The 21,197-nt window shown below is 37.6% G+C and overlaps 1 protein-coding gene across 2 annotated transcripts in view; it reads right to left on the minus strand.

The window, feature by feature from the left end:
- Positions 1-21,197, minus strand: part of LOC136862918 (gamma-secretase subunit Aph-1) — a 174,124-nt gene that overhangs the window by 43,457 nt on the left and 109,470 nt on the right. The window contains exons 3-5 of one of the 2 annotated variants that reach the window (XM_067139199.2): positions 17,341-17,591; positions 11,427-11,556; positions 9,420-9,728 (exon numbers count right to left, since the gene is read on the minus strand). In XM_067139199.2, coding sequence (XP_066995300.1) covers positions 9,706-9,728; positions 11,427-11,556; positions 17,341-17,591 — 404 coding nt within the window. In that variant the 3' untranslated portion in view covers positions 9,420-9,705. Of the gene's footprint in view, positions 1-9,419; positions 9,729-11,426; positions 11,557-17,340; positions 17,592-21,197 lie in introns of those variants that run through there. The other variant, XM_067139198.2, reaches the window with a different exon arrangement.

Below are 21,197 nucleotides of genomic sequence, written 5' to 3' on the forward strand. Positions count from 1 at the left end.
CATTTGTTAGGTGAAGAAGAAAAACAGAAGAAACTTCAAAATTCTGTTACCAGAAGTGATCACATTTTTCTCTGCTTCTGATGTGGTAAATCAGGTGACAAACAATATCAGTGTAAAGAACAATCCAATTCTTTATCTAGAAACTTCTACAGAGGAAGAGGATCTTCAAGGTCAAGAGAACATGGTCGAACACATTCCTGTACTCCAGTTTCCACGGCTCGTGGAAATACTTCATGGAAAATGGACAGCAGAGGAAATAATTTCAACACTGAAGCAGATGGCAAAGTGTCATTTTATGCAGAAGATGAAAATGAAGTTCAAAGTGAAAGTGAGTCAGGGCAAAGTTTAAATTCATGTAACTCTGATAATATTGTGTGTAATGTACAAGAAAAAAAGCAAGGTAATACTGAAAGTGATCTTGTTTAGTCTGTGGATTCAGGTTGTTCTGATCATTTTGTGTCTGAATTAAATGTTTTTGATACTTATGAAAAATTAAGAATTTCAAAAGATGTGTTGCCAAAAATGGTATTGACATTGAAGCAACAGGTATAGGGAATATTAAGGCTAAAATGTATGCAAATGGAACAACTGTCCCTTATAATATCAAGAATGTATATCATGTGCCTGAACTGAGGAAAAATCTTCTGTCAGTGTCTAAAATGGAACAAGCTGGATGTAAAGTGGTATTCCATAGAAATAGTGTTAAGGCTTTTTTTAACAATAGATTAATAATGTCAGGAAGAAGAGATGGTTCATTGTACACTGTTAGGATGAAAATTGATAAAGGTAACACTTTGAAGGTGTGTAAACCCAATGATGAATTAGAACTGTGGCATAGGAAGTTAGGCCATCTGAACTACAAAAGTACTGGTATGTTGGTAAAGAAAGAGCTAGTTAATGGACTGAATGAAATACAAAGTGCTAAATTTGAGAATTATAGTTGTGAAAATTGTATCTCTGGTAAAATGACTAGACAACCATTTACTGGTAGAACTTGTTCATACGGAAGTCTGTGGTCCGACCAAACTGTTAACATGGGATGGATGTGAATATTTTGTAATGTTTACTGATGATTTCACACATTTTACTGCAGTATACGTAATGAGAAATGAGAGTGAAGTGTATGACAAATTTGTTGAATATTATAACTATGCAACTACTCATTTCTCTAGAAATTTGTTAAAACTTAGAGCAGACAATGGTGGTGAATATGTTAGTAATAACATGATAAGCTTTTGCAAAATTAAGGGTTAAAATTAGAGTATACTGTACCATACAATCCACAAATGAATCCAGTGTCAGAAAGGATTAATAGAACTTTAGTAGAAAAGGCTAGAAATTTGTTGATTGAATCTGAGTTACCTAAAGAAATGTGGGGCGAAGCAATCTATTGTGTAAATTACTTGACCAATAGGAGTCCAACTGTATCTAGTGACAAAACACCTAGCGAGTTATGGGAAGGAAGAAAACCCAATCTGTGTAATCTAAGAGTTTTTGGTAGTTTTGCTTTTAAACATGTGCCTAGACAGTTACGAAAACTAGACCCTAAAAGTGAAAAGCTAGTTATGGTAGGCTATGCTCCAGCAAGAAGTTTGAGATTATGGGATGCTAAAGGGAGAAAGATTATTCTAGCTCGAAATGTGATATTTGATGAACATAGGTTAGGAAACAAGAATGTAGTAAATGTATCAGTCCCACCTCAACCTCAAAATGTTAATGTTCAATCAGTGAAAGTTAGCTTTGAAAATGAAGTAGAATGTAATGCAGAAAGCACAGATCAGGTTGTAGAAGAGAAAAGAATTAGGAGAAAACCAGTGTGGCATGATGATTATGTTACAGACATGAATAAGATAGATGAAGTGACAGAAGAAGAGATGTTATTTGCATTGAATGTATAGTCAGAGGTTGATGTCCCATCAAGTTACAATGATGTTAAGTTGTATTGTGAAAGAGTTATTGAGGAAGAGTTACCCTCAATAGAAGAAAGTGTTACATGTGTAGTAAGTGAAGATTGTGTAATTAATCCTGATGAGGAGAAATTATGTAGGTCATGTATTGGTTCAGTGATGTATGCAACAGATGTATTAACTGGTTATGCTGATGCAGATTTTGCTAGAGACGTTGATGTTCCACTTGATGTTTTACAAAGATGGGTGGAGAAGAAACTTGTAAATGTGGAGTATATTGAGACTAACAAACAATTAGCTAATAATAATACAGATGTTGATTCCCATAGGGAATTTAAAATATTTGTCCCGAATGAGTAAATTTATAATACCAATTTAATGGTCCGTTATTGAACATTATAAATCTTCCAGCTAACTCATTCTTGGTTGCCTGCGTTTCGCCCTCGTGTGCTAAGTTAGGCTCATCAGTTGCGACTTAGCACACCACCCAAGACGCAAGGCTAGTGCATACGGTGGAGGCCACTGCATAGGCTACTTGAAGCCACCAGCAGTGCCAATGCACTATGAGAGCTATGTCTCATTTCCAAAAATTGATGCCTGCCTGGCCATCAGATAATACAACTGATGAGCCTAACTTAGCACACGAGGGCGAAACGCAGGCAACCAAGAATGAGTTAGCTGGAAAATTTATAATGTCCAATAACGGACCATTAAATTGGTATTATAAATTTACTCATTTGGGACAAGTATTTTAAATTCCCTATGGGAATCAACATCTGTATTATCTGATGGCCAGGCAGGCATCAATTTTTGGAAATGAGACATAGTTCTCATAGTGCATTGGCACTGCTGGAAATGAGACATAGCTCTCATAGTGCATTGGCACTGCTGGTGGCTTCAAGTAGCCTATGCAGTGGCCTCCACCGTATGCACTAGCCTTGCGTCTTGGGTGGTGTGCTAAGTCCCAACTGATGAGCCTAACTTAGCACACGAGGGCAAAACGCAGGCAACCAAGAATGAGTTAGCTTGAAAATTTATAATGTCCAATAACGGACCATTAAATTGGTATTATAAACAATTAGCTGACATGTTGACTAAGCTTGTGAACTTTTTAATTCTGGACAAGTGTATGAGGGGTATTGGTTTGGTAAAATGTTAAAGGTTATGTTGAATTGTTCACATGAGTCTAACACTGAGGGGGGAATGTAGACGGTCAATGTTCCCTCACAGTGTTTACTCTGTGGTTGTGTACTCTTTGTATGATGCATTTATTCCATGAGAGAATGTAGACTCCATGGATCAGCTGTGTGGCTATATATGTGTGTAGTTGGAGGAGCTAGCCAAGCTCAACATGTTAGCCTGTATGTAACAAGTAGTAGGATGTGTATCGTTGTGGAGTATGTGTTCGAGAACAGTGTACGTGTACAGAGATGTTGGATGTTCAATAAACCATTCTTATAACTAACATGTGGTATCGTGGTTATGTTACTCCTCGCATAGCCCACTAAGTTAGTTCACCTACACAAATGTGACCACTATGTTCCTATACATCATATTATTGTAAACAATTAGTTTTTAAGAATAGTTGTAATATAACATCCACTTCAGAGCTCTGACGTAGATTATAGAATTTATGGCTAATGATGCCTGCAATGACAGGTGAAACATGTACCATTATATGCTTAAACCTTAATATAATGATTGTATCATAGTCTTAAAGACTGCAAAGTATTGAATAGGTGGTTCTCAATAAAATAATTGTAAAAAAAATTAACATAAGCTAAGAGGAAAGTGAAACATTTACTGGATTTATGTGCTAGTATGGGATGACCCTGTAATAGTTGAGAGGGGAGTTCCTCAGGGCAGTGTTATCGGACCTTTATGTTTTCTTATATATATAAATGATATGAGTAAAGGAGTGGAATCGGAGCTAAGGCTTTTTGCGGATGATGTTATTCTCTATAGAGTGATAAATAAGTTACAAGATTGTGAGCAACTGCAACGTGACCTCGAAAATATTGTGAGATGGACAGCAGGCAATGGTATGTTGATAAATGGGGCTAAAAGTCAGGTTGTGAGTTTTACAAATAGGAAAAGTCCTCTCAGTTTTAATTACTGCGTTGATGGGGTGAAAGTTCCTTTTGGGGATCATTGTAAGTATCTAGGTGTTAATATAAGGAAAGATCTTCACTGGGGTAATCACATAAATGGGATTGTAAATAAAGGGTACCGATCTCTGCACATGGTTATGAGGGTGTTTAGGGGTTGTAGTAAGGATGTAAAGGAGAGTGCATATAAGTCTCTGGTAAGACCCCAACTAGAGTATGGTTCCAGTGTATGGGACCCTCACCAGGATTACCTGATTCAAGAACTGGAAAAAATCCAAAGAAAAGCAGCTCGATTTGTTCTGGGTGATTTCCGACAAAAGAGTAGCGTTACAAAAATGTTGCAATGTTTGGGTTGGGAAGAACTGAGAGAAAGAAGAAGAGCTGCTTGACTAAGTGGTATGTTCCGAGCTGTCAGCGGAGAGATGGCGTGGAATGACATTAGTAGACGAATAGGTTTGAATGGCGTCTATAAAAGTAGGAAAGATCACAATATGAAGATAAAGTTGGAATTCAAGAGGACAAACTGGGGCAAATATTCATTTATAGGAAGGGGAGTTAGGGATTGGAATAACTTACCAAGGGAGATGTTCAATAAATTTCCAATTTCTTTGAAATCATTTCGGAAAAGGCTAGGAAAGCAACAGATAGGGAATCTGCCACCTGGGCGACTGCCCTAAATGCAGATCAGTATTGATTGATTGATTCGATTAGAAGTTACATTTCCTACAACAAAATGCTCTGGAACAATAGACCCCTACACTACATAAATTTCTGGCATAAAATGAAAAAAGAATATATCCGACTGCTTACGTGTTCTATGATCACATCTGTTTAACATTCGGAGTTCAGGGATCTTGCTTACAAATGATTCAGAATAATCTTCACTCTCGTATGAATCACTGGTATCTGAACTTCCTCCGAACTCAATAATGAACTAATTGCTCATCAATAATGTGGTCACGCTCAATGCGTTTTACATGGTCACAAAATTTTTTCCATTTGTCTTGCGAATACTGTGCAAACAATATCTGGCTAAGACCTTTTTAGTCGAACGTGTCTGCTGTCAAGTCATGAGCAATCTATAAGACAGAGAAGTATTTTACGTATAGAATAATATTTTTTATTCAGATTGCGAATAGGAGTGCCTTATTTATGAACAGTAAAGGCATCAGGGGCGCCAAGGCACACATTTTTGAGCTACAAAAAGAATGATCCATTATTACTATTAGTTGAAATATATTCTTATTACGCACCTCTCCTTTGATGTCTCCCCAAACCAACTCAATGGGATATAGATCCCGATGATATGGAGGAATATTGAGAACTTCATATCCATAGGTTTTCAAAAGAGTACATATTTTGTACATCTTCTCACAAGTCTCAAAAAATTCAGCCTTTGTCATACCTGGGTCAAACTCAATTCCTTTCTTCTGCAGCCATTCCTGTACGTCCTTCTTCACAGAGGTAGAACTGGGCTTCTTGTCTTCTTGAACACAATGATAGGCTGCACTGTCCATTATTACTACGCTCCGTGGAGTTAAATTGGGAGCAAGCTGCTCAATTATCCACTTAGAAAAATAGCATGTCCTCGTGATAGTCCCCACTCTTTAGGTGAGACTTATAAATCGAACGGGCATTGGGAACAAAACCATTCTCTCCTCCACCGTGCTATAATTATGCATACTATAATTAATATGTTACCCTTTCCTATGAAAGAAAGTACCCCCCAGTTCTTCAGATCCTTGCCAGCACCGAGAAACAACATACGAAGCATGAAGATAGGTTTTGTCTATAAATATAATATTTCTGCCTTCATTTCGGAGAATCCGTAACTGCCCCAGGTATTTCACTCGCCATTCCATAATTTCTGGTCTCTCAACCAAAATCTTACCCTCTGATTGGCATTTCGTCCAATGAAATCCCATCACACATTATTTCATGCAGATGTGAGCGACTACACTGCACTATGTCATCCTCTTCCAGCGCTGCAGAAAAGGTTTTGAAAGTGGAGACTTCTTTTCTCACAACATAAAATTCATGAAACTTTCTCCTAATAGCTGCTTTTGCAAAATCATCAGCTGGAACTTGTTTTCCTGTCGGAGGGCTAAACGTAAGTTCACCCCTAGCCAGACTCGACACTACCTCTTCCAGTATCATCTTCACTTCTGAAACTGTCTGCACAACATTCAATTTCAAGTCATGTTCTCGATCCATAACATTCATATGTTCACTCACTTTATAAACAATTTCACGTGCCTGACTTCGCAGTGATCTCCCAGATTTAGAAGAGGACCTAGAAGCCATGGTCGTCACTTTAGTTATTTCACCTTTGCCCACACGTACAACACACACCGCTTGAGAGACGTTCTTACATCAGCGTTACCCTGGTGACTGGACATGCTGCAGGGGTGGGTGACGATAGCTCCCGCAACCATTTCTCGCGAAGAACTCGTTCAACCAAAATGGCCTGTACAAGTACTGTACATTCTTCAAGCATAAGGCTATTCACCGCTACGTATGGGGGAGGGTTGGGGTACCAGATCCATAATAGACTATATCATAAGCAACTATGAATTCAGGAATGTACAGGTATTCTGGGGATTTCTTGATGATACAGACTACTATCTGATCTGTAGTGAACTAAGTAGCTCTAGGATAGCGAAAGTGAAATCTGTCTGCAGATGAATAAGGATAGAAAATCTCCAGGATAAAGAAATTAGACAGAAGTGCTTGGATATGACTGGTGAAAAGTTTCAAAGAACAGACAGTAAACAGGTTCATGATAAGAAAAGACAATGGATGGCATACAGGGATGCTGTACCAGAAACAGCAAGGGCATGCCTAGAAACAGTTGTGTTTAAGGATGAGAAAAAAGCAAACATATTGGTGGAAAGATGAAATGAGGACAGCTTGTAAACTTAAAGGGAAGATGTGTCAGAAATAGCTTCAAACAAGGACTGGTGTAGACGGCAAATTGTACATACATGAAAGAAACAGAGCGAAAAAAATAACTGTTGAATTCCAAAAGTCATGGAAAGATTATTCTCGAAGATTACCTCACACAGCTAAAATCAACATGACATAGACGCAAAGGAACCACACAGAAGATAGAAGAATGGAATCTATGTAACATGAACTAAAATTTTAACAAGTTTCCACCTATACATACCAAATTTTAATGTGTTAAACCTTTTTAAGTGTTTTATATTGTGGCCCATATGTTTTAATATGTTCTACATAATCATGTTCTAACTTATTGTAACTTTTTACCTTGACCACAGATATTTTAATTTCATGCTATTGTATACACTTCCATCCCCCATTAGACTTCCGGATGTCTAATACAATAACAACTTGTGATTTGTCTAATGGCTGGAAACTAATCGTGTAATAGCTGACGATGGCCGTTATGATCCGAAACCGGTACTAGTGTAATCTATTTAAAATAAATTGTGTACTGATGGTGGAAAACCACATTTCTTATCTATGGAAAGATTATGGTAATAACCTGGAGAGGCTTGGTCATATGGAACAGAAACCTTTCTTGACAATAATAAAGAATCTTGGAAAGGGAGGGGAAAAACAAATGAATAGTGGTTTGGGTGGATCAGGTGAACTATAATAATCCCAGGGAATCACTGGAGAGATATTTTGAAAATTTTCTCAATGTAAAAGGAAATCTTCCTGCTGACATCGTGAACAACCGAGCTTGGGATGGAAGACAATGATATACAAGAAATTAGGCTTCAGGAAGTGGTCAGGGAGGTAAATAAACTCCATTACCATAAAACAGCAGGAACAGATCATATTAGACCTGAAATGGTGAAAAATAGAGGGAAGGCAGGGATGAAATGGCTTCACAGAGTAATGATTATTGTGGATTATAGTAAGGTACCTTCCGAGTGGATGATGATGATGATGATGCTTGTTGTTTTAAGGGGCCTAACATCGAAGGCCGAGTGGATGAAAGCAGTAATTGCACCTATGTATAAGCAAGGGAACAGGTAGGATTACAACAACTATCATGGTATTTCACTGATCAGTATACCAGACAAGGTGTTCACAGGTATTTTGCAAAGGAGGATGTAATCAGTGGTTGAGAGGAAGTTGAATGAAAACCAGTGTGGTTTCAGACCACAGAGAGGGTATCAGGATCTGATTTTCAGTATGTACCCAGTAATTAAAAATTGCTGCTAGAGGAATATACAGTTATGTTAATGTTTCATAGATCTAGAGAAGGTATATAAAGAGTACCAAGGGAAAAGTTGTTGGCCGTCCTGGGGATTATGGGATTAAGGGAAGATTATTAGAAGCAATCAAAGGCATTCATGTTGACAATTGGGCTGCAGTGAGAACTGATGGTACATTGAGTTCTTGGTTGAAGGTACTTACAGGGGTTATACAAGGCTGTAATCTTTCTCCTTGGTTGTTCATAGTTTACACAGATCAAACGGTATAAAGTTGCAGCGAGTGATTCAGTTAGGTGGAAATGTAGTAAGCAGTTTGGCCACTGCCGCCGACTTGTTCCTAATGGCAGACTATGTCGAAAGGCTACAATCTAATATCAGGGATCTTGAAGATAGGTGTGATGAGTATGATAAGAAAATTAGCCTTTCAAAGACTAAAGTGATGTCGGCAGGGAAGAAATCTAAGGGAACTGAATGTCAGGTTGGGAATACACACTGAAACAGGTAAATCGTTTCAGGTTTTTAGAATGTGCATTCTCCCAGGATGGTAGTCTGGTGAGATTGAATCAAGGTGCAGCAAACATACATAACACTATGAGCTTGCTGTTGCGATCAACAGTATTCTGTAAGAAAGAAGTCAGCTCCCTGACCAAACTATCTTTATTCCAGTCTGCTTTCAGACCAACTTTGCTGTACGGAAGTAAAATGAACTGGCGTATGGCTTTTAGCGCCGCAATGTGTCCGAAGACTTTGGCTCGCCAGGTGCAGGTCTTTTGATTTGACGCCCGTAGGCGATCTGCGCGCCGTGATGAGGATGAAATGATGATGAAGACAACACATACACCCAGTCCCCACGCCAGGGGAATTAACCAATTATGGTTAAAATTCCCAACCCTGCCGCGAATCGAACCCGATATGATATTACATTTACTTACAGGGTATGATATTACATTTACTTGATATATTGTATTGAAAAGGTTATAGTTCTTATAGTTAAAGGCTAAGTTAGGAACGACCTCGATCAATGAAGCTGTACGCATAAACTGTCTTCGGTGGTGGGGTCATGTGAGGTGAAAGGAGGAGGCTAGGCTACATAGGAGAATAATGACTCTGTCATGGAGGGTAAGAGAAGTAGAGAGAGAGAGCAAGACAACAATGGTTAGCCTCGGTTTGTACTGGTTTAAAGACAAGAGGTACAGAACTAAACAAGGCCACAGTGCTAGTTAAAAATAGATTATTGTTAAGGTGTTTATTACATTCATAGATGCTTGCAGACCGAATAAAGAAAGGCATAGCAGTCTATAGTGAAGATGTATGCATGTATAAACAATCTGCAAAATCTTGAACAGTAACTAACTTGCAGCTAAAAACTGATCATGATACAAAATATATTGTCATTCGTTTACAGCCATTATGTTATTCTTTTCCACCTTCTTCTGCAATATGACAGACAACTTATTACTCAGTCACTTATTATACACTGAGTCTTCATCACTTCAACATTCAGGAATAACAAAAACGTCCACCTGAAAACAGAAAAGAGTACCATTTGTGGACATTTCTATTGCTGTAATATTCTCAGTAGTACAAAGAGCCTTTCAATTCTAGTCCACTACTTCACGAGCATGCAATCAGTTAAAAGAGAGTACATGATCGTCAACTACAGTTTGAATGAAAAAGTGTTCAACAGTGTGTAGAATAGTGTAACATTGGTAATTGATATATGGATAAAACAACAGTCTAAAAATACACTGGAAAGCAACAAGTAACTGTCAACAGAAATGAGCAAAATAAGGTGAAGTTTCCTGCCCACATAACCAGAATCATACTGAAAATGTGGTCTGAGTTGACATACTGAAGAATACATAGCAAAATCATTTGCCACAAATGTATGACTGAAAGTATTCTAATAATATCTTTATCAAAAATAGTTATCTCACTATGAGATAATGAAAGCATATCTTTATCTTATCATATAATAGTCCGGCTCCATGCCTAAATGGTTAGTGTGCTGGCCTTTGGTCACAGGGGTCCCGGGTTCGATTCCCGGCAGGGTCGGGTATTTTAACCATCACTGGTTAATTTCGCTGGCACAGGGGCTGGGTGTATGTGTCGTCTTCATCATCATTTCATCCTCATTATGATGTGCAGGTCGCTTACGGGCATCAAATCAAAAGACCTGCACCTGGCAAGCCGACCATGTCCTACTGTGAGTCAGATCACTGCGCAGTTGAATGTTGGGAGTCAGTAACCCATTTCTACCAGGTCTGTAAGGAGGTAACTGAACCGCATAGGCTTCGCCAGCCGATGATGAGCTCGTGTGCCTTTGCTGATACCTCAACACACAGCTCAACAGAGATAAGAAAAGGGATAAGAAGACATAAGAGAAAGAAAAGAAAAAAAAGAGAAAAAACTTATCTCTGTAATCTCAGTTCAATACGGAAAAACAATGAAGTTTATATCTTTGAACAGAGCTCAACGACATGCATGGACCCACAAACATCGGTGATGGACCATGGAACAGTGGCGACGTGTGGTATGATCTGATGAATCTCAGTTCCAGTTGTATCGAGCTGATGGGCGCGTGAGAGTGTGGCGTATGCCAAATGAAGCTATGGGTCCTGCATGTCAACAAGGTTGCGTACAGGCGGGAGGTGGCTCAGTTCTGGTCTGGGCAATGGTCACAATTAGGCCCCATTGTTCGACTGCAGGGAGCGCTGACAGGTGTACGTTATGTGGACATTCTTTCAGACCATCTGCATCCCTTTCTGGCCCTAGAGTACCCTGATGGAGATGCCATGTTTCAACAGGACAATGTGCCATGGCACCGCTCAGTGGTGGTATACAGGTGGTTGGAGGACCACTCCAGTGAAGTTACGACCATGGATTGGCCCTCTAGATCCCCTGATCCTAATCCAATCGAACATTTATGGGATGTTGTTAATGCTGGTGTACACTCCATGAAACCCACACCAACTACACAAGACCAATTGTGGGTAGCAGTGCAAGATGCGTGGGTCCGTATCCCTCCAGAATGTTTCCAGCACCTTGTAGATACGATGCCTCACCGTATTGCTGCCGTTTTGAGGGCTCGCAGACGTATTAATATCATATTCACTGTCTTCCCATGACTTTTGGCCACTCAGTGTATACATTGCTTTTCTGGAGTTCCCAAAGTACCACAATTTAATTACAGTATAGAATAAATAAAGATTTTGGCTTACAGGCTAAGCTGGCCTTCAAACTCTTTGCAGTTCCACCGGCCACATTAAAAGCTATTACAGCTGTAGCAGCTAGTATGAGATATGCTGGAATCAGAGTTTCTGCATATCGTAAATCTCGATTAAGCAGAGTCTGAAAAGAGAGAAACATCCATTAAACACTGAACATAACAACAGTACAGTTTTATATGCACAACACCACAGGTTTTTATGTACTAGCTGATCACCCAAAAAACATACATATTCATTAATGAAAATGTTGCCATTATTATGAAGACCTGAAGATGTGAAAAAAGTATTTTAAAAATGGTAAGTTTGGAATAAGAACTTCAATATATTATCAACTAATTTATCGCATGGTTTCTTGTTAGGATAGAACAGCTTTTTTTGTTTACAATTGGTTTTACGTCGCACCGACACAGATAGGTCTTATGGCGATTATGAGATAGGAAAGTGCTAGGAGTGGGAAGGAAGCGGCCATGGCCTTAATTAAGGTACAGCCCGAGCATTTGCCTGTGTGAAAATGGGAAACCACGGAAAACCATCTTTAGGGCTGCCGACAGTGGGGTTCAAACCCACAATCTCCCGAATACTGGATACTGGTCGCAGTTAAGCGACTGCAGCTATCGAGCTCGGTGTATAGAAGAGCAGTACACAATGTACATGGGCGAGCATTTATTTTTTAATCTGACAATATAAGGAAAACTTAACTTCCTTCCACTGAAAATCTTAATTTCTTTTGAGGACCACATTTTCTTGAATATTATAAATTCAGATAGACATCCTCTGACAACTATATATCTAGATTTTTACCAGTCCTGAGCCTCTTGATCAGAGGAAACTTACGAGGAACCATCCCTCTTGAAGTTCAGGAAAGCACAATGCAGTCAAAAACATTGAAAATTTCAGTGTTACAGCAAACTCCCAATTTTCTAGGTGTGGATTATCCAGTTTGCGGGTTATCCATGTATATGAACTGCATGCTTGAAATTTGAGTGCACTCTCAATTGCAAGTGTGCTGGAGGCATGCTTTGTTCGAGAACGAAACTGCGGTATAGCAGTTCTTTGTTGGTGTTCTGTGACAGCAAACTTTAAAACAAAAGACTGAATTAATTGAAAAGTTCGAGGAAGGAGAATGAGTAAAGAAATTAGAGAATTATTATGGGATTGGGATTTTGTATGTGTTTGTACCGGTACCTCAAGTATTTTACCAACAATACACATTGTAAGTAATTTTTATATTAGCCTACTTTATTGATACAAGTGGTTATTGAATGTGTTAATTATTCAATATCGCATTTTCAAATCGTATGTATCTTCTGTATCATTGAAAGTGTCGTCGTGCATTAAAATGCACAAAATCATATTATCCATGTTTTCAGTTATCCGCGCTAATTTGTCTGGTGATGAGCCCGGATAATTGCGAGTTTGCTGTACTTTATTTCTGTTATATTATGTGTTAATATAAAAGGAGTTAGTACCAATATATATTACTGTTATATTGCCACACTATCCTATATATACCACAAAAAATTTAACCTAATACAACAGATAATCACAGTATTCATTATTTATACTTTCAAAAAATGTTATATCTCATTTCTCGCTTATACTCAACTTAGAAAAGAGAATATTCATCAGGACATATTCTCTATGGAATATTGTACAAGTGTTTCCTTGGCGACTGCTTTCAATTGTAGAAATAATTTATATATTTTCTCTTGAGATTTTTGTTCGTTTTAATGTTGTCAATCTTATGTTAAATTTAAGGACAATTCCTCCAAAGCATTACTTTGTCAATTTATGTATTTTTCATCTAAACAGGGTTATGTGGCTGAAGATGTTGATAATATACGAAACATGTACCACTTTTAACCATTAAATTGCCTTAGGCAATCATTGTATCAACTAGGTGGGAAATAAATACTTAATCGTGAATCTATTGAAGTGCAGTACGGACCATGAAGCTAATTTTATGTTCCAATATCTGTCTGTACCCTGTTGGTTACGGAGTCTCCTTTCATAGTATGTGTTTTGGCGGGCAATCTGCTGCTACTAGTGTCTGTGCAGGTTGGCACTGTAGGAAGTGGTGGGGCATGTTGGGGAAATGGGCGAGGAGTAAGGCCGGGAGGGGATTCGTTCATGCGAGGGCTCGAAACATGTATCGTCAATAATGTAAAAACGACATCTTCATAGATGAAGTAAATAATGTATTAAATATGAGGACTCGATTAAATATTTATATTGTACAATACAGTTCTGTGTTGAACAGTTCTTTCAAATTGAAAGGATCTGAAGATGTCCTTGTAGAACAGAACATTTAATTTGATTATTGATAAACTATTTTAGTTTTCTGGTATGTATCTTGTGTTCAACAAACTGGAAAACTTGTTATATTAACCAAGTCAATACTGATAAGCATGGCTTCTATCTTAATTACCTAAGGTGTGCATTAAAACACTTTCTTCAGCTTACCCTAGGTTACTTCAGTTTACCCAAGGTATTTCTAAGGTCCTGGGGCCACCTCCTTTTGGGTTTTGGCCAATGGTTTAAGGCCAGAAGCCCTTCGTAACGTCAATGAATATTTCAGGTGAAAATTCTACCCTAGGATCCACTGTGATCCGAACCTTGCCCAACTTGGATAAAAGTCACTACATTAATCATGTCTCAGAGATAAGATGTGTATAAAAAAAACTATACCATAAAGTGCATTCGGCAGGACTGGCTATTTTGCCTTACGTTGCATCGACACAGATAGGTCTTATGGCGACGATGGGATAGGAAAGGCCTAGGAATGGGAAGGAAGCGGCCGTGGCCTTAATTAACCCTTTATAAGGCAGTACTCAATAAAACACTTTCTTTTCTAACTAACTTTATTTACAGGCTCTATAAGTGCTAAATAATACAATTTGACAGAAAAAACAATCCAGTGCTCAGGAGGTCAGTAATAAGATGGGAATATACTTCCCACCGCCTGCTGTCTGTCATTCAGAAGTGGGAACATATTTCCCATGGCCCACCTGCGGACACAATTTCAGTTCAGTTCATTTTTTATTTAGCAAAAATATTTTGGACACCTGTGTGGGCTATGGGAAGCATATTCCCACAAACAATGTAAAAGAAATTTATATCTCAGAACTCTTCAATTGGTAAAAGGAAGTATATAATTTCAGAACAAATAAGAAAAATGCACAATAAACCAAGAAAATTCATGTAAATAGTATGTAGACTTATAAAATGTTGATTTCTTACCCTATTCTCACTTCATAAATCTTGTTCACAACAGGCGTTGTGCTGGCACAATATCTCTCTTCCGATGTTTTCCAAAGAAGCTAAAGATTCCAAGTGATCAGAATAGTTCCACAGATATTTCCAAGAGTGCAGCACACATCAATACATCGGAAATAAACTCCCAGCGCCCAGACATGACAAAAAACCGAGGTGGGAAAATAATTTCCACCGCCTTATAAAGGGTTAAGGTACAGCCCAAGCATTTGCCTGGTGTGAAAATGGGAAACCATGGAAAACCATCTTCAGGGCTGCCGACAGTGGGATTCGAACCCACTATCTCCCGGATGCAACCTCACAGCTGTGCGCTCCTAACCGCACAGCCAACATGCCCAGTCATTTGGCAGGACTCGGCTAAAAATGAGAGTGGCACATTTTCACGTGAAGGCTAATAAAAGTAAATTTAATTCCCAACATAAAATGAGTGTTCCTGTCAAATAAGACACATCATTCACAAGAAAATGGAATGAAACTAATTTTGAGATTTTTAAATTATAAAGAGGAAGTCAGTATAAATTATAATAATAATGTACTTGGTTTTACCCACAAACTACTTTCATGGTTTTCAGAGACACAAAGGTGCCAGATATGCACAGATCATTCTGTGCAATTAAACAAACAATATTATTATTATTATTATTATTATTATTATTATTATCATCATCATCATCATTTGTTTTATGTTGCACCAACATAGATAGGTCTTATGGCAACGATGGGATAAGAAAGCCCTGAGAGTAGGAAGGAAGTGGCCGTGGCCTTAATTAAGGTACAGCCCCAGCATTAACAAACAAACAAAAAATACTTCTACCCAAAAGCACAAGATGATATTCTGCAGCAGCTGGAATGTATGAGATTATTTCCCTCCCTTAAGGACAAAACTTGAACTTTTGCAAAGAGTGCAACCTTTCAAAAGTAATGATTAAACATACAAATATGATCAACTGGCCAGTGAAAGAGGACCTAACCATGAACAGAATAATGCAAAAGTCTCTTTGGATCCAGTTGAAACAAGTCACAAAGAAAGTACAATCTTCAAAATTTCACATGTTGTCTTGTTAACGGTTAATTAAATACTGCAATGTAAATACGAAAAGTTGAACTGCTTTTTTGAAAAACATGGAGAAATTGCAACTACAAGAGGAGGAATTGGCAAATTAAGTAGGCTGTCAAGATTTTTTGAACCTGTTAACTTACAACACAGCCATGGCAGTAATGCTGATGACAAAGATACTGAAGGCAAGGACAATGATAATCAAAGATACTGAAGGCAAGGACAATGATAATAGTCAATCTACGAATATAAAAACACCCCTCCACACCACTTCTGAACATTCCCCTCCACAAATCACGCCATTCTCTAGAACGCCGCCCTCTGTCACCTCCCCTCCCAATGCCCCGCAGATACGGAGACACACATACAACACGAGGAGTGCAAGCAGTCGTCAAACAGCTGAGTGCACTAACGTAAATGCAGGCAGAATTAGAAGGGGTAAGTTCTGATCCTTCAATGTTACCTTCTTCAATTTTTAAACCATCTAACATATTTTTACAAAAAATATTTTCCTGTTACAGAGATGTCAACAGACTTACTTACGTAAATTCCATGAAGTTACCACTTGCTTATCATCAAAACATGACTGTCACCATTTGACTGAGTCTTTGCTAACGTCTGTAGAATTGCCCTACACTGTTAAAGTCCCCAAGCAATTCGTGAATTAGAAAAATTGGACGTTAAATATTTAAAGTACGACAAATTTATAACCTATAATCAACAGTATGCTTCAGTTTGTCATTTTACAGATGAAATGAATATTAGTCACGCCTTAACTCAGCTGTTTTGAGAGTGCACTAAGATTTAATTTCCATACGGTACAACGTGTGGAAAAGCTCACGCCAATAGTAACAAAATGATTTTAATGTGTATTCCAACAAATAATTTTAAGACATTCAACAATTTTAACAGATTGTAAATATATTTATACATGAGACTAACTAGTGACATTGTATTTCAAATATTAGAACAAGTTTTTAAAGTTTGAAACACAACAAATAGTTATATTGTTTTTAATAAGATGACTTAATATATAAAGCTTAATATTTAAGAGAATTTTAATAGTTTATTATGGTTAAGTTTGTTAACAGTAAACAATAAGTGTAAGTTTCTAAAATAATGTTACCGGTTTTAACCTTGTTAAGAATGTTTATAGCTGAAGATGTTCAAAATTTGAATGAAACATGTCCTATGTTTTTAATAATTAAGCAATAAAATAAGGATGAGATCCTAATTTTATAATTGCTTTTAATGTATTAAATAGGTAGTTATACATATTATTCACTACAAATCACTTTCATTAGAAAAGAAATATTCGGAGAAGGCTCCAGCATAACAGAATCTTCAAATTTAATAGATAACAAAAGATACATTGGTTTTTTTTTTTTATGTTCATGTCAAAGGAAATAAGAATATTATTTAAACTTTTGATGCCTCACACCCTCAGAATAAACCATGATTGTCCTAACAATATCATTCAATGAAATATCAAAAAATGTTTGTTTTTGATCTTGTTTCACAAAACATAAACAAGACTATTGGATCTGATATTGCATTAACAGATCTCATACTTACAAGACAAGATAACAGCATATGACTTCCAAGAACCCAAGCTATCTGCAGGTAATTTCTGTTGTCAAGAGCTGAGAATCCAATGACTCCCCAGAATGTATTTAACAGAATCAGAGCCAACGTTGCTGCAGCTGATGTAACAAAAAAAAGATCAGATCCACCTCTTAAACCCATTGTTCCTGGACCAGCAGAGTCAGCTAATACGTTGACCAATGCAAAAGCACCACTCATAATACCAAACCCCAAGCCAGACACTGTAACAAGACACAAGATCATTTGGATATTTAAGCATTGAACATATGAAGAGTAAAAGCTGCATCAAAAAAATTATAAAGATAGAGCAACACACATTAGCAATGTTCAAGGAAGAAGAGAAAGACTTATACAAGAGACAGCTGACTGGTATGTGCTCTTGAGGGTATAAGTGCAGGTAGTCAGCAGAAGGAAAGGGGAGGAATAATAACAACAACAACAACAATAATAATAATAATAATAATAATAATAATAATAATAATCATTGTTTTGGGATTTCGATGGTTCACAGAGGTATAAGAAGGTACCGGTGTGAATGGGTAGACAGAGAAAATATCAGAGCATAAGTTAAAACACTAAATTTTGAATTTTATTTCCTTCTTTTCTAAATTTGTTACATAGAAAAGACAAACCAACAACAACAAATAACAGTTATGCATGAGCTCGTCAGCTCCCGCAATAACAATGACTTAGTAAAAAATCAGGTACAATGGAAAAGATCATAGACACAATAGTTTACAAGAAATGAGCAAGCATTGTAGCTCGAAAGGTACATTATTTTACAAGAACATATTCGCTCCACACATCTGCATTCTAGGAGACTGAGCTCCAAAATTTTACTAAAGTCCAGCCTCTCAGAGGCACATGCTTCTTGCCAAATTTACACTTCAAACACTGTATTTACTGTCATTTCTGCTCGACAGTCTGTTACACACTTGTCTATACATAATGACAATTTAAGCAGGGGCAACGAGTGCCAATTCTAAATGGCCTTAAGGTACAAAATAAAAGATTTAAGATGATAGGCCATAAACAAAATGACTAGATGCAAAATATTAAGTACCAAAATAGTTTGCAGAATTTAAACTTTAGCTGTAGAAGTGCTAGTCAACTTAGCACATGGACAGCTCATGACTACAATCTACTACAAAGATAATTCCATAAAAGAGACATACCGAGCTCGATAGCTGCAGTCGCTTAATTGCGGCCAGTATCCAGTATTCGGGAGATAGTGGGTTCGAGCCCCACTGTCGGCAGCCCTGAAGATGGTTTTCCGTGGTTTCCCATTTTCACACCAGGCCGCTTCCTTCCCACTCCTAGCTCCTTCCTGTCCCATCGTTGCCATAAGACCTGTCTGTGTCGGTGCAACGTAAAGCAAATAGCAAAAAAAAAAAAAAAAAGAGAGACAACACTTCTAGACTGATGCTTCAAGCGCCTTTTGACCTTATTACGCACCTACTTGAAGTTAACAACTCTACTGCAATTCTATGTACCTGATTCTCATTCAACAACGTTTGAAGATTCATTTTTCGATATTTTAATTAATCCACGCTTCATTAATATCAACAAATTTGTACCATCCAATTGTATGTTAGATCATTATGATTATGTCTCATTCTACAAATAATCAACTTGTACTATTTTTAGACAAACACTAATATCCATTCCATGTACATATAATACTATGACAGGTTTATTATTCATTTTAGTTACATTTAAGCATCACTTTCTCCACAGACTAGATTTTTATGACTGTTTTATCTTATATTACTGCATGTATTATACTTTAATGAGGAACACAGTTCAGGGCCCTGACTTAGCTTTAGATTAAGTGTGGCTGAAGATGCTTACAAAGCTTAAGCGAAACATGTTGCATTTTAACATCTAGGTAACATTTGTATCTTAAACTTAAAGATTGTAAAGTATTGGAATGGTGGTTTTTAATAAATTCGTTTGAAACTTTTTACATAAGTGGTATGCTCCGAGCTGTCAGCGCAGAGATGGCGTGGAATGACATTAGTAGACGAATAAGTTTGAATGGTGTCTTTAAAAGTAGGAAAGATCACAATATGAAAATAAACTTGGAATTCAAGAGGACAAATTGGGGCAAATATTCATTTATAGGAAGGGGAGTTAGGAATAGGAATAACTTATCAAGGGAGATGTTCAATAAATTTCCAATTTCCTTGAAATCATTTAAGAAAAGGCCAGGAAAACAACAGATAGGGAATCTGCCACCTGGGCGACTGCCCTGAATGCAGATCAGTATTGATTGATTGATTGATTGATTGAAGTAGGCTATTGGTGACTCTCAAATCTACGAGAAAATATGTTGTGTCATATTCTTCTAGAAGCCTGGCCAGGCAACTTGTAAAAAGAGGCAGTCTTATGAGAGTTAAGTTGGTTTTGTGAACTTGTGTTGTCATTCTGTCGACATGCTACTGTAGCAGTCAAAGTGTTTCAAGATGGCAGTCTTATCCTTCATAGTAGTATTTTGTTTCATGATGGCAGTTCATTAGTGCGTGTATGTAGGAGGATGTAAATAGAATTTTTGTAACAATTTGTGAATAAAATAGGGTACACAACTGACAGCATTTTGTGTGCGTCTTTGTGAATACATCAACTGGTGACCGTGACTAGGATATAAGAATAATTTTCGAGTGAATGCCAGTGTAAGTGTGAATTAAATTGGAGTAATAAGAGACAACATATGTAAGAAATGCAATGAAGCAGAGGAATCAGCTGAACACATACTTTTCGAATGTGAGGCGCTGAGTAGAATCACACTCTCCACTCTAGGACTACCAGGTGAAGAGAGAGAAAAAATCCAAGAAGACCCAATGATAACAACCTGCAGCTTTGTGAAGGGAGCACAGGTATATCTAGGTGAGAATGAAGGAAAAATATGGTAGCAAAAGATCTTAGAGGTCGACGCTAATTAGGAACTAATATTTTAGAGGCCCAATGATTAAAGAAGAAGAAGAAGTGCAAATTAGAACAAAATGCAAGTGATACTAGCAAATATATCTGTACAACAACTCAAAGACGAACTTCCAAAGAGAAATCCTCTGAGGAACGGCAAGAAGAAATCACTGAAGACGCGGTTACAAGAAAATCTCATCAGGAAAGGCGAATATCCCGAAAAGTTTTTCATTGAGGCGGACAAAGATCCGGAGTCGTCATCAGAAGAGGAGGTAAATATTACCAAAATTTGTTCTAACTTAATGACCATGATGCAGGCACTCAATGACAAAATCTCAGACGTTGATCCACGAGTTAATTCCACCTTAACGGAATAGAATTTCAAAATTTCAGACTAAATTTCTCAAGTCAATACAGTTTTAACCGGACAAATATCACAAGTGTACACGCAGGTTTACAAAGTAAAACAATGCCTAGAATCGAAAATTTCAACCATAGATGATAAAATTTCATCCCAAATCAGTGACGTCACCAATCAATTAACACAGCAGATATCGGTCATCAGTTCAAAACTGGGACAGGTTGAGCAGATTGATATTAGAGTAAGCCAGCTGGAAGGGGACATCTCGAACCTCAAAGAAGAGGTGGAATTCTAAGTTTCCGGCATAAAACAACAGGTTGAGGGGAGAATTTCTACCGTCAAGGGAAATTATGAAAGCCGTATTGCTGCTGTTGAGGGAAATTTTGCCAGCCGTATTTCTGCTGTTGAAGGAAGGTTAGAAAACCAGTTTTTAACCATCAAGGGAGATGTGCAGAATATAAGAGAAAGCATCCATCACGCGGTAGAAGATATATTAACTCGAACAGGACCTATCTCCATGCCTCTAACCCCCTCAAACCTAACC

Source organism: Anabrus simplex, chromosome 2, assembly GCF_040414725.1.
Source record: "Anabrus simplex isolate iqAnaSimp1 chromosome 2, ASM4041472v1, whole genome shotgun sequence".
Taxonomy (NCBI): Eukaryota; Metazoa; Arthropoda; class Insecta; order Orthoptera; family Tettigoniidae; genus Anabrus; species Anabrus simplex.